The following is a 13,911-nucleotide window of genomic DNA, read 5'->3' on the forward strand; positions in this document are numbered from 1 at the left end:
AGTAACTTGATGCAGAGTTTGTTTAATTAAGGCTAAGCCCTTTTGTATAATTTCATTAGTATGCTAAGTAATGTATTCTGCTGGGATCAGCAATGACGACAACAAAAAGTCTTGTATTTAACATCTTGCGTTTCATAATTTAACAGCAACTAACCGCTTCACGTGGAACTTCAAGTGAAAGTGTACCAAACAATGTGTGGTGATACAAAAAATTGAATGCTTGTGAAAACTGAAATAACCCAACCAGATAAGACCTCTTGAAAGAGCACAATAACAATGCATGATGTATTTCCACACTGTGCCTGCATTAGGCATCAACACAGTTGATAGACCATATTTTCAAGCATATCGCACACCTCAGAATATAAACATACACCGTGGTTTTGGCAGGCCCAAAAAAGGAAGAAAAATATTACCTTAGAGTTCTGGAGAACCTGAGGGCCATGTGCCAGGTCCACCTGCAGCCTGGCCTTGGCTGCCAGACAGATGCGATACACTAGGGATAGGTCTGCATATAGGATCAGATTAGGCATGCTAGCCCACACCAGCATTCCAGATGTGGGGATGCTCTGGGAGCTACAGCAATTAGTGCTGCCACTGATCCCCACTGCCAAACCTTTGGACCCCTCAGGATCTGTATTTCTTGTATATAATGTACACCTAAGTTTCCCCCAGCTGGTTTCAGGATAAAACATGTATGTTTTATGTGAGGAAATATGGTATGTCATGGCTGTGTTATCAGTTTAATGTGTTTGTATTTCCCTTTTAGGATAACATCCTTCAACACAACATATTTCTGAAAACCTGTTCTTAATTTCACAAGTCCTTCAATAGGCCAAAATAAAAAATGTATATTTTCTTGTGAAGAATAGTATTTTGTGCCTTTGCGAATGGGACCCCAATATTCTAGAATATATTTTTGAGTTTCCTATTGTTACCTGCCAAGTAGCAGTTTTGCAGAGCTGGTCCGGGGATTGCACAAGAATAAGTCTAACATTGCTACCAACTATATACCATAACTGAACCAATTTAAGATCCTATATAATTGCATGTGGAGACTAAGGTGACTAATTCACAACACCCAGAACACTAAGTGGGGGTGATACCTAAACCAACTAATAAATACCAAAAAGAAGGGTCTAAAATCCGGCTGTCTCCTGAACTGAGGTGCCTACCTACAATCCTGAGTTCGACACCTATGAAAGACTGACACTCAGAGTCTGAAACACCTTTCCTGCATGTTGGTGCCTAATTTGTTCCTTTAGGTATAAGTAACTGGATCGTTCCTTTTTTACTACCTGACCAAGAAGGGTGTAGTTCCCTTCCACTATGCATTGTTTCTGTCTTTTCAAGACTAAGTAAATCCAGTGCCGTACAGCGGGTCTCCGGCACCTGGGGACCAATCTGCACCTCCCTGCCCGTGGCCGATCGGCAAGCAGGGAGGGGGCATGGGCCCCCCCGCCCCCCAGTAGCCGACTGGTGATCCCAGAAACGCCGGCAGTGAAACCAGAAGTGCCGCCAGGGGATGAAGTACTCCTGGAGGGCCCGGCCGGCACCCGGGGACATGCCCCTTCCTCCCCCTAACTGGTACCACACTGAATAAATCTAAGCTCCCTTTTGATCTTTGGCTTAGCTCTTCAGTCAGTCAGGCATAAAAGAGTAGTAGAGAAATCCTGTGTCTGAATACATTAAAAAAAAAAAAAATCAACCAATCAATGAACCAATCATTTCACCTCTCCCCTCCCCTCGTCCCCAACCTCACTGATACTTTTTAAAGCATTTTTCCCCTGGTGGTTGGCTTATTTATTGCTAACTATTAATACCATGAAGTGTAACATACACCAACTTTTACTCTAACCTATTTAAAGCATATTGCATAACTTGATTCCTTTTTTAGCTGTTATTTTGGCTGCTTAAAACAATACTGCTATTAGCCTCTGTGTTCACTAGTATGCTGAAGACAGAACCACCAGGTATGGAAGTATAATCATAATGTAGACTGCTATAGAAATCTCCAGCAGTTACCATGGATACTTAAACTTGGCTGTTTAATAAAAATGCAGTGCATATTTGATGCCTGATAGATCACACCAGGTTAAGGTAGGAACCTTCAGCTCCCTTTTGCCAAATACCCATCTGTTGATATGTCTCTTTTAAGAATTAACCCTTTTAATTTCCAACATTTTAGAATGCAAAAATGTAACAGGGCACAGAGATTATTAGAAAAATGTATTTCTGGTTTGTTGGTAAGAATCTCGTTTTGAAGTCACAACTTCAGTACATGCTTAATTTCTTTCATTGTGAAAAATACATTTCTCTAATAGAAAAAATAAAATTCTTAATGGTATTCACAATAAAATTTGGAGTTGTCGACTAAAATTGGAAGCAATATGGATAGTGAAAATAAATATTTTACAGACATTAGTAATATTTTGCATGGTTTTAGAAAAGAAAAACTTTTGTTTTTTTTCTGTAAAGCACTACATTTACAGAGAAAATATTGATGATGCAATTAGATCAATCACCAATCACATTTTACATGCAGGTGCTGAAACTGCAGTGCAAGGTGACAAGTGTTTTTCATCACAGGGAAATCAGCATTAGAAACAGATGCCTTAATCACAGAATCATCAGATTGCAAGGACCTTCAAGGGTCAACTGTTCCCTTGAAATGTGTAGACATTATCTGAAAAAGGCATTATAATGGTCATTATTAAAATAAGTTAATTTCATATGAGTTAAGTCAGTGTCCTTTGGCTCACTACAAATACATTTTCACTAAGATTAATCTGCAGTATAGATAGCAGTGAAGGTAAGATTGTGCACAATAAGAGAAGCTAAGGTGAAGAAGCCATACTGTATAGTACTACATGGACTGAGCAAAGGAACCTTGCTCTCTTAGGCCCCTGACAGATGTTTAATTAAAGGTTCGATGGATCTGACTGGTGATCCCAATAATTATGCCTTCTGCCCTGATACATGTGCATGGCAGGAGGCACAATTGTTGGGACTGTAGATCAGAATCCTGGGATCTCAAATAATGATCTCAGGCTCCCTTTGCACTAGCAAATAGCAAGTCAGCCAGCTGTTCAGGACTCGTGGCCTCAGAAGTGTATCAGTGTCAAGGGCTGAGATGCACACATCCCTGAGGCTGGACGCCCCAATCCCCAGACTGCCACTGAGCCTCAAGGGCACTTCAAGCCAAGGGCTCTGGTGTGCCTGTGAGGCTAGAAGTGCTGCGCCCAGCTTGAGGGTACACCAGAACCTGTTCTTCCTTCTGCCCCTGCTGCAAGCCCCACAGCTGAGGATACTGCCTCCGCTGTGAGCCCTGCAGCAGAGGCGGCTCTTGCAGGAGGGATGGGGGGTGCATTCTCCCTGCTGCAAGACCCGCAGCTGACAATGTTGTTACCACTGTGAGACTCCTCGGCTGCAGGGCAAGCAGTGGGTGGTGCAACCCTGTGGCTAGGACCCCCTTAGTTGATGAGGTTCCCAGCCACTGGGTGATCACTTGGGCACATGTTCAATTAGCAGCATGAATAGAACAAGCTACATAGTTATAATACATTTTTTGTGGACTAACAGTGTAGCTTCTTGCTTGTTTTATTACAACACTAATTAGCAGAATGCCTAGCTGGGTCATAATTTAAAGGGTGATTACCTGGTTAATCACAGCTGAAGTGTAATGTTTAGGGGGGGGGGGGAAATATGAGTATAGTTGTTTTGCTAAAGAACTTTTGATACCGTCTGCCAGGAATAACAAAAATAGTGAGTGTTTGCTTTAATAGGAGGGATATAGCCATTTACTGTTTTAATAACGATGCTTCAAGTACAACATAAGGAACAAACTCTCCCTAAACATAAGTACCTCCATGAAGCATCATCATTACCATTCACATACACATACTATAGAGTGTATTACTGCTTTTACAAAATTGAGTTTTCACTCTTTAATATCAGCACAAGTAATCATTGCTTTTTTATGATCTTTTAGTATAATAGGAAACAGGGCTGCAAGGGATTTCAAGAGGTCATCTAGACTAATTCCCTGCTCAAGACAGAAAAGTAATGTCTAAACAATCCCAGCCATGAGATGTCTAACCTGCACCTACAAACTTTCACAGATACAACTTTTCCTTTCTTATTTCCTTTTCTTCTGCATCTTTGTGAAGATAAATTCTTTTAAAAAAGTCCATTTAACTAGATTTGGAACCCAGTTCTTTGAGGACCTGAGCACTAAATCAGAGGCATTGAGAGGTCACGGCTCCTTACCAGTTCAAGAACTTAGCACTTCAAAACCTTCCTATTAGTTTGTTAGCACAGCATACTGCCTCTTTGTAACTGTTAAATGATTGTTCTTTTCAAAACATTTAATACAGAGAGAAAAAAGGAAATAAATGATTTCCTGACAAATAGAACAGTTAGCACTGTAGGCATGTTTATAAAAAACAGCATTTGTAATGCCAAGATAAAAGTGAAGGCAATGTGAAGAAGAGAAAGTATATGAAAGACTGAAAGTTATATATAAATTACTGCTATGCTTTTACAGGGACACCATTTTGATGGCTGATGTAGGAATCCAGCCCAATGCCATCTTCAAGAAATGCTTGTTTGTAACACACTAAACTCAGAAAAACACATTAGCATAGACTGCCACTTTAAAAGGACAGCATACAGTGTTGCAATCACAGGAGCTACTCTGGAAGTCGACTATGACACAAAGGATCAAAACCAGCCTCCTATGCTGAAGAAGTAAACTGAGCTGGACCCATGCTTGCTTACCATAAATCAGAATGCTTGTGCAAATATACTAGCTCAGGGGTGGGCAAAATGGTGGATCCGGCCAGCAGCTGGACTCCATTTCCGAGCAATCCCTGCCTGCCTTGCTGAGGCCAGTTTCCATGGAGACCCCAGCAGCAATAGGGCTATGAGAGCACAGGGTAGGATTTCCATGGAGACCAGCCCCAGCAGCACTGGCAGGATATATGGGTGGGCAGGGAGCTGCTTTGGGAATCTTACAGCAGTGACAACATGGTCTGGAGCTGTGGCACAGCCATGATCTGCTGTCTGCACACCTCTGCCCAGGCTGTGCAGGCAGTGAAGCGCAGTTCTGCCCAGGTTCTGGACCATGCTGTCACTGCTGCAAGATCTCAGTCCCAGCCCTGGAACAGCTCTCTGCAAATGGGCTGGGGCTTCTGGGAAATGGAGTCTACCGTGGGCCTGACCTGGCTTCTGGGCCAGACTTTGCCAGTGCCTGTGCCAGCTGCTCACTGGCTTTGCTCGAAGTCCATTGCTCTGCATGGGCATAGAGAAACAGTCCTGGATTTTGACCCTCTAGGCTCAAGCCCTGAATGCCTACATCCCACTCATGTCCTTGATAAGCAGAAGTGAATGGCACTAAAAGGAAAAAGCTGGGCCACTCAAATTTAGAACTATCACACTATCTTTAGGTAGGCTTGTATCTTTTTTACAATTTAAGTGGGAGATAGTCACAGATTTTAATGTCTTGGTTTCTGGTAGCAGGTGTCTCGACATTAACAATTCTCAAGCATAGTGTTTTGAATAAAGACTAAAGTCTTTACAGTTCAAAACAGTTTCAGTGACAAGCACTGGCAGATCCTGCAATACACAAATTACAGACTATAATGATCAATGTGAATTTCTCAAATAGTAACATAAACCTAAACAGAATTCTGAAAGCTTCCTTGAGAGCCTTACAATCTTGTGGCAGTCTCTGGTGAAAGTCCACCCTCTGTTTAAGACGACAGGACATTCCAGCACACATAGATACCAGAGAAAGCTTCTACTTTATGAATCTTTTAACCAAAATAACCAAAATTCATCATCCATTTAGCATTCTAACTAGTTGTTTAGCAGACAAGTCAGATGTTTCACGGGTAGATAGTGAAATACGGTCTCACCACAAAAAACGATTCCTACCAAACAGGTATAATGCATGCTACTGAAAGGACATACCATTCAATAGGCTGTGTCCTTTCTGTGACAAAATACTCAAATTGCCATAGCTACTAACAGGGAATCTTCAACAACAACAAAATTGCACAAAATAAAAATAACAAATAAGATGAGGCTTTAGTTAGTGGTACATGTACCTTGCTAACGGCCTCAACAGTATAAAAATGGTCAAAAATAGGGAAGGGGGAGGGAGGCAGGAAAAACAAGGAAAAAACTTTTAGTAAGTGGGACTATCCTTATTTTTCATGGGAAAAAAAAAAGGTAAATTAGAAATTTTGGTTCATCTCTAGTTTTTAGATTTTGAACACATAGACAGTTCATTATCAGTTCTTACTTGATGTCCTTTACTTCCTTGGTTGTTTTTAGTCAATTCATACATAGCATGCAACTATTAAGAAATAGAATTTCTATTCCCATGGTAATTTCAATGCATTAAAAATATATCACTTTACTGTGCCCCTAATTAGTCAGAGGCTTGTTTTTCAAGCTACAGTTATTTCTTGAAGCTTAAGTGTGAAATTTTTCTAAAGCAAAATATAAAATAACATTTTTAATGTGATGCTCTGAATCCACCATGAGTAAATTTTATCTTTAATGATATTACAAAGAAAAAATGTGAGACATTTCCTCTTGTGTTTCCCATAAGCTCATCTTTTATCATTAACATCTTTATTCAGAAAATTCTTTATTGAAGATATTAGCTTTTTCAAATATTTTGGTGTTACATTTTTAACCTGAACTTGGAATTCAGTATCTCAAAATATCCCTACAAAGCTTGCATGGTAAGGATCACTTATTGAGGTCTTCACTTTAATCCTCACTTAGATACATTCTCACTGACTTCCCTAAATAGGAAGCATATAAACTGAAACAGGGCCTCAGGATTTGACTACAAAGAAAATACTCAAAGGGAAAAAAACAACATGAACAAATACTGCTCTTCAAGAAAGGAAATACGTTCTGATCCAGTGACGCTGCATACTAAAATACTGTACACTCATTAAGTGAAGACATTCAGGGAGGTTAGAGGGAGGTTAGATCATGTTAAAAATGGCCACCCAATCTAAGGTAAGTTGGGATGGAGGGGATTAATGGGGGTGCGCTGGAGGGGGGGGGCAGGGAGTAGATGGCATCCATGGGAGCAACTGGGGGTGGGGGCCAGGCAGTGTCTACAGGAGGGTCAGGGGGCAAGCAGGATCTGCAGGAAGGACTGGGGGGGCAGGCAGGTTCTGTGGGAGTGACTGGTATGGGCAGGTGGGGTCTGCAGGGGGGTTGGTGGAGTTTGAAAAGGTTTGGAGGATCAAGGGCTATTTTTAGCTTGCTGATCCCCACAGTAAACCTACAGCCTGATCCCTCCCAATCCTCCCCCACAGATACTTACTTATTTGGCTCCTAGCAGCTGCGAATGCTGATAAACCTGGCACCCAGAGCAGCTTGCAGGATGGGGAAAAGGGAGGTAGCCTTACTGGTCCACTGGGGAGGGGGTGGTGAGGGGCCAGGGGGATAAAAATAGCCCAGTGCCAGAGGGGCAGGTATGAAAAGTTTAGCCCTGAAACTGGGGTAAGTGTCTGGGTTTTCTCGTCCTGGGGCTGCACAGGTAAATGTACTGAAGTTCCATGCACTGGTCTAACCTAGATCAATTAAGTTTGAATGTACATCAATCCAGGTCTATCTTAGATCAGGTTCCACCATTTTTAGACTGGTCTGCCACGCTCCAGCAGACTCAATCGAGTCTGCTCCAATGTGCTAGGATTCCACCATGTCAGAGCAGCCTGCGCACTTGTGTATAGGAGCCCACCAATTCTAGGTTTAAAGTGCCTAAGGTGCCTATGATTTGGAGTTAAAATAGCTTGTTAATGATCATGTATGTTCATTTACTTTAATACCCAATGAAAGTGAACTTCACACACCCACCCACATCCCTCTACAGTTGTTATTGACACTTTAAAGTGAAAACACCCATGGCAAAACAAACTTAGGAAAAACATCTGGTCAAAAATGTGAGCTTCAGAGATCATGGTATTAAAATCTTACCAAAAAGTCTAAACTTATTTCTTCTGGAAATAGTAATAGGGTTTGCTTGACACAACTTTAATGTTTTATGGGTAGTAAAGGGATATACTTAATTTCATTTTGCACATTGCTTTGTAAAGATTAAAATGTATCAGAAGATATTAAAAGTCATTTTTCACATCTTCCCTAATCATTTATTTATCAAAGGTTTAATTTTCCAATTTTCTCATATTTCAAAAGATCATTTACTAAATAAATGCATTTAATTCAAAGAGATGTTGTTATTGTTGTGAAGAAAAACCTGTTACAGATAGAAATTAAGCCACTTCGCTTCAGGATATGAAATTCCTTTGAGACCTTGGCTTTCATATGTAAAACAGAATCAAAATTGCAGTTATAACTTTCATATTCATGACGGCATACACATTTGGAAGCTTCTGTTGGGTTTTCAATGCTGCATTCTTTGACACCTCATTTATGTCAGCTGGCATTCCTACTGTTTCAATCAAAGTGGGTGGGTGGGGGGTGGGGTGTGTGTGTGTAGAAAAACCAATATAATATCTCAGAAATATTGCCTGAAAAACTCCCAAAACAGTGATGTCTCATGCAGCTAAAAAGGAACCCTGAAAGCACTACATTTAGCCATCCCTAACTTTATTAAAATTTTAAGTTAATTCATAAATTGCATTTTATCTATAACAAATGTCCCCTATCTGCAAGGCACAAACTATTACAGTATAACTGTGTTTGTTGTCAGAAAATGAAGTAAAATGGCAATTACCCTAAAAGACATTTCAAGATTCTCTCCACCCCAGATATCCATTCCTGCATCGTAAGTTCCTATCTCTTCAAAGTAGTTTCTGTCAATAGAAAATAGGCCACCAGCCATAGTAGGGGTCCTAGTTGAAAAAAACAGAAAAAAAAGGAAGAAAGAAAGAAAAAGAAGAAAAGAAAGAAAAAGAAAAATACCTTTTGAAAGATACTGTGGAATTTAATAAGTGATACTACAGCATATATCTCCCCAGACATTTTGAATATAAAAAGATATTATACGTACAATAACTAAAACACACAAAATAAATAATGTGGTTTAGAATTTTACAGCTCCACTCCCTCACTCCCATTATATGCCACACTGCAGTTCTGATTCAGGCAAAACTCCTACAGAAGCCAGTGGGACTTAGTATAGATTGCAGAATTACATCCTGTATGCAAAAGTTATATTAAAATAGATGTATAAGTGTATACAATATTGGCCTTTTGCATCTGCATAGTAGTTTAAATCCAATCTGAAAGCAGAATGAAGAGAGTTTAATTCCTTTAGCTCTGCCCTTACAGAGATTAAATGTTCATAAAATTACCAGGCCTAATCTCTTTTAACAGGATTATAAAAGTTTACAACAGGCAAATCCAGTCAGAGTGCAAGTTCCCTATGAGTCAGGCTGTCCTGTTTTCCTACAACTATCTATTATACTTTTAAACTCTGCATTAAACATCAAATGGTTATTTAATATAACATAAACACATCTTACAGTTAAAGTATTCAATTTGAGATTCACAGGCACTCAGATATGAGCTTTTTTTACATAAAAATAAGGACAGACATGATTGTATAAACATAAAGCAATGGGGTACATATAATGCTCTAAACCTAAACACTGAGACACAGCTAAGGGTAGAAGAGAAAGTAATTCTATGAATCGATTTAGGACACAGCCTGTTCCTGAAAACCTGGGTCTACAAACAGAAGTCATAATCACTACAGCTGTGTGAAGCTTTGGTCGCTGATTTAACTCAGTGGAGATTCCACCTGATTTGGCTTTAAATGTTTTTTCTACATACCTCAAGGTACCAGGCAGTTCACGAATGCTGTGATGATGGGGCAGATGAAGCATCCCACAGGAGCACGGAGGGAGAGAGGGGGGTCCCCAGCACACTCAGCGGTGGACCCAGAAGTGGACCAGAAGTACTTCCAGTCCACTTCTGGGTCAGTCGTGGAGTACACAGGGGACCTTCCCCTTGCCCCCTGGCTCAGCGATTGATGCCTCCTGGGTGTGGGGGGGACCTGGGATCCCCCTGTGGCTGATCGCTGATCTGAGGTGGGGGGGAGCGTGGAGGTGGTCCCCCATATGCTTGGCAGTGGGCCCGGAAGTGGACCAGGAGTTCTTCCAGTCCACTTCTGGGTCCACCATGAAGCACATGGGGGGGCCCCCCCGTGCGCCTGTCGGGTGCTCAATTAGCTCCATCATTGCAGCATTCACAAGCTGTGCCTGGTACCTCAAGGTATGTAGAAAAAGCATTTAAACCTGTGTCTATGAATCTTCAGATTCGGCCGAATCAAATTGGGACAGCGATCTGAATCAACAAATCGAATCACTGTCCCTGATTCGGGCCAAATCTGAATCTGAATCAAATACGGCTCATTTCACACACCCCTATCTATTCATAAGTGTTTTCTGAGTAGGCCCTCAGGCTTTTTAATTCCTCCTGCAGAATAATTACCCTCCACCACATTTTAAGTGATTCGTAAATTAATCAGAACAGGATTATGGCTTGCCATTATAGTACTACATTAGGCAACAAGAAAGCTCAGGGTGGAAATTACTACTCTGTCTTGGCTGTAGGTTGCATTACACCATGGGAGAGTACCCATCAATGTGGATACACAGCTCACTGTTGTGTAGGTGGATGGGCAGCAGTGAGGGGAATAGCAGGCTGTCTGAAAGTTGATCTTAGCCTGCAGTACATTAGCTAGCACATGTTTATACACACATACAAACACACAAATCACTACTGAATACACCCAACTCTGCAACTGAATAATTCACAAAAATTAACTTATTTATTTAGTGAATTTTGTTCTAATTTGTGTATTGTTTGTGAAAGTGGTGAATAATCTGATATTCAATGTTAAAATATTGTACTTTGCTCCTTACTTGCCATTGGTCAGTTAAGTCATTGGCTTCCATTCCCTGAATGAATGAGAAGTGAAAACACTTGCAAGTATGAATTTAAAATTCAGTTTTCATGAGTCCTCATGAACACAGCACTGCAGTGTGTTTTATGCGTGTACTAATAATTTGATTGCTAGAACATTAGAAAATAAACAAAAAAAAATTCACAGAGCCTAAAAGAATTAATTCAAAGATACAAGGAAAATATTTAATTTCCTATCATTCAGCTTTACTTACATGCATTTATAAACACAAATACTTGTAACACAGGCATGGGTGTGGCACACTAAGGACCTGTTCACTATTGGCTTAGCACCAGCTCAGCTCCATTATTGTTTAATAATGGGGGTACTAGATGACAATAACCAGCTATTTATTACTGCCTTCATGATAAAGAAAGGTGGCTGCTGTGTAAATCATCGCTCTGGTCATTGTTAAAGCTATACTGCTAGAACTTTTCCCAGAAATCATCAGTGTAGATTAGAGATTCTCAAGCATCTTGAGATGCTTCTAAGGTGATGCAGAGTGCCACATAATATTAGCACGGTTAGGTGTGCAAACACCCACACATTGTTCTCAAGATAAATCCTAAGTTTTCAAATAGGAATTCAGTGTCAAAACATTCTAGCTTGTGGTCTTTCTAAGTTCTTTGCAATGGAAGAATTTCTCTATTATTTTTCTGTAGTCAAAAAATGAGTGAACGTTAAGAGCTGGCATTTGCCATGGGTGCCTCGAGTCTAACAAGGAATGCCATGAGCCTAAAAAGGGTTATGAACCACTCCTACAGCTACAATGACATATATATTATGCATGTGTATGTATTGTACAAATGTGTGTGCGCAAACATGTATACATGTACACATTCTGCACAAAAATACATTATAAAAATGTATGTGCATATATGTATTGTGTTATATACAGAGTATACATAACTTATAATAAAATTAAACACAGTAATGCCATTAAAAACTAAAAACTTAGTAATATATTTAACAAATAGAAGCATTTGCCTTGTGACATAATACTTTCTTCTTCTGCCAGGGTTTACTATCAAAATTCCTCATAAGCAAGCATAGTTCAGTGAATGGCAACCAAGTAACACTAGACCAATGAATTTACCTACACTTCATTTCTGTTTTGTCTCCTATACTCTAAGCATTGTAAGCTCAGATAATTAACTGTCTGTCATGTGAACACAGCTAAGCCTTCCTAGGTCTCAAAGCTGCTTTACTGCCCTCAATCTTGCTAGATTTCTGCCATGAGCAATATCACTGACCCCTGGGGCTATAATGAGGAACAGTAATGAAGTTGAGCAGATAGTAATGATTTTGTGGCTACAGCCTTCTACCTGACTGGGGCATTGCGCTGTATGAGATTTCAAAAGGTAACTATCATCAAGCACAGGACAAATAAAAATTGCTACAATTGTTACACCTTTTTCCACATACTTGTATTGCACCAGACAGCAACATATTCGATATAATAGATTGAAATGGCATTTCTATTAATAGCTAATGAGACACATCTATAAAATACAGCTATGTGAAATCTCTACAATGAATCAAAGCCATATAGTGCTTATTGGGTTTCCCTGCATATCCAAAAATGGACTTGATTTATTAAAGGGTTCATCAAGATTCACAAATATTTTTAGTAAAACTCTGTCCCACATTGCATGAAGAAACACAAACCAATTTATGAGTCTTATTCTGCAAACATATGTGTGAGTAGTCCCACTGATTTCTCATACATACAGCTCCACATCTGCACCAGTGTTTACAATATTAGACCCCATGGTTTTGCACTGAAATTATGTGAAGTATTCATTTTCTTTTTCCTTTTCTTTTTTTTTTTTTTCTGGGAAAGACTGAATGATAAACCAAGAGACTCTTGCCCGATTCAACAGCCTTTTGCTTAGAAGCATAGGTTTCTGTCATAGCAGAGTACTATCTGTTGACCCTTACTGGGGTCATGAAACCCCCAGGGGCAATCTCATCTCCCCCCCTCCCCGCCCCCCGGGGATGGGATAAACTGAAGACGCTCCCTCCAAAAGCGAAAACTTACCCGAAAAAATGCCAGTGGCGTGATCCAGGGAATCCCTGGCACCGCAGCTGCTGCACTTCATCAGCTCATGCTGGAACTGGGTTGGCTGGCGCATAGCTGAATATGGCATAAAGACGTGCCCCATGCCGGCTGAGGGAAAGGGAGCAGAGGCCAGGGAGCATGGCTGCAGGAGAGCCAGCCCTGACTGGAGCATGCCCCAGCAGGGGCAAAAGGGGAAGAGCAACATTTGCTCTTCTAACTTGAGGCTTGGAGGAGCTTTGCCATTGTAGAACCAGAGGCATAACACCAGGGAATTGCTGGCTTGGAGAAGGAGTGCCGGGAGATGACATGCTTCACTGGATGAATCAAGACAACAAACTATGAGTCTGTTCCTACAGGTGTAGGGCCCTAGGGGTGCGTCAACAATGGGGCAGTGATACCTGACAAGGAAAAGTAAGGATTTAGTGGAGTAGCCCTGATGGGCATAATGGTGAGAGCCCACTGAACTGTTTTAAAGTGGGCTACCAATTTTTGAGAAAAAAGCAGACCACTTGTGAGGACGGGGGCCATCTAACTATCCGATGGCACTTGACCTGATCAGACTATAAGACCGGGTTGGCGTAAGGACAGGGTGCAAGGGGAGGCAGAGCCCTGGGGAACAATGTGATGCTTGCAGGTACAGGTGAATACCATCAAGGATCCTCCCTTCTTATCTAAAGATCAAAATGTGGTGGGCAAGATAGAATATGTACCCTGCTAATATGACCCAGTCAGGTCAAGCTGTCAGGCCCAAAGAGCTGATGCTTGGAAAATCAGACCCCTAAGCCTCAGCAGCACTCTCAGACAAGGTACAACTGCCTAAAGTTTCCTTTGAATTTTGATGGAGTTGCATATGCAACATAAAGAGTGCTTCCCTACATTTTTACAA

At 40.8% G+C, this 13,911-nt stretch overlaps 1 protein-coding gene across 5 annotated transcripts in view; it reads right to left on the reverse strand.

Annotated features, from left to right (window-relative positions):
* The window catches only part of GALNT13 (polypeptide N-acetylgalactosaminyltransferase 13), a 431,117-nt gene that overhangs the window by 149,773 nt on the left and 267,433 nt on the right, over window positions 1-13,911 (reverse strand). For 4 of the 5 annotated variants that reach the window (XM_019480581.2, XM_059727378.1, XM_059727379.1 and 1 more), the window contains one exon: window positions 8,768-8,885. The exons of the other annotated variant lie outside the window; for it this stretch is intronic. In XM_019480581.2, coding sequence (XP_019336126.1) covers window positions 8,768-8,885 — 118 coding nt within the window. The remainder of the gene's footprint in view (window positions 1-8,767; window positions 8,886-13,911) is intronic. 5 annotated transcript variants of the gene reach the window in all.

The sequence above is a fragment of the Alligator mississippiensis genome, chromosome 4 (assembly GCF_030867095.1).
Source record: "Alligator mississippiensis isolate rAllMis1 chromosome 4, rAllMis1, whole genome shotgun sequence".
NCBI classification, from domain to species: domain Eukaryota; kingdom Metazoa; phylum Chordata; order Crocodylia; family Alligatoridae; genus Alligator; species Alligator mississippiensis.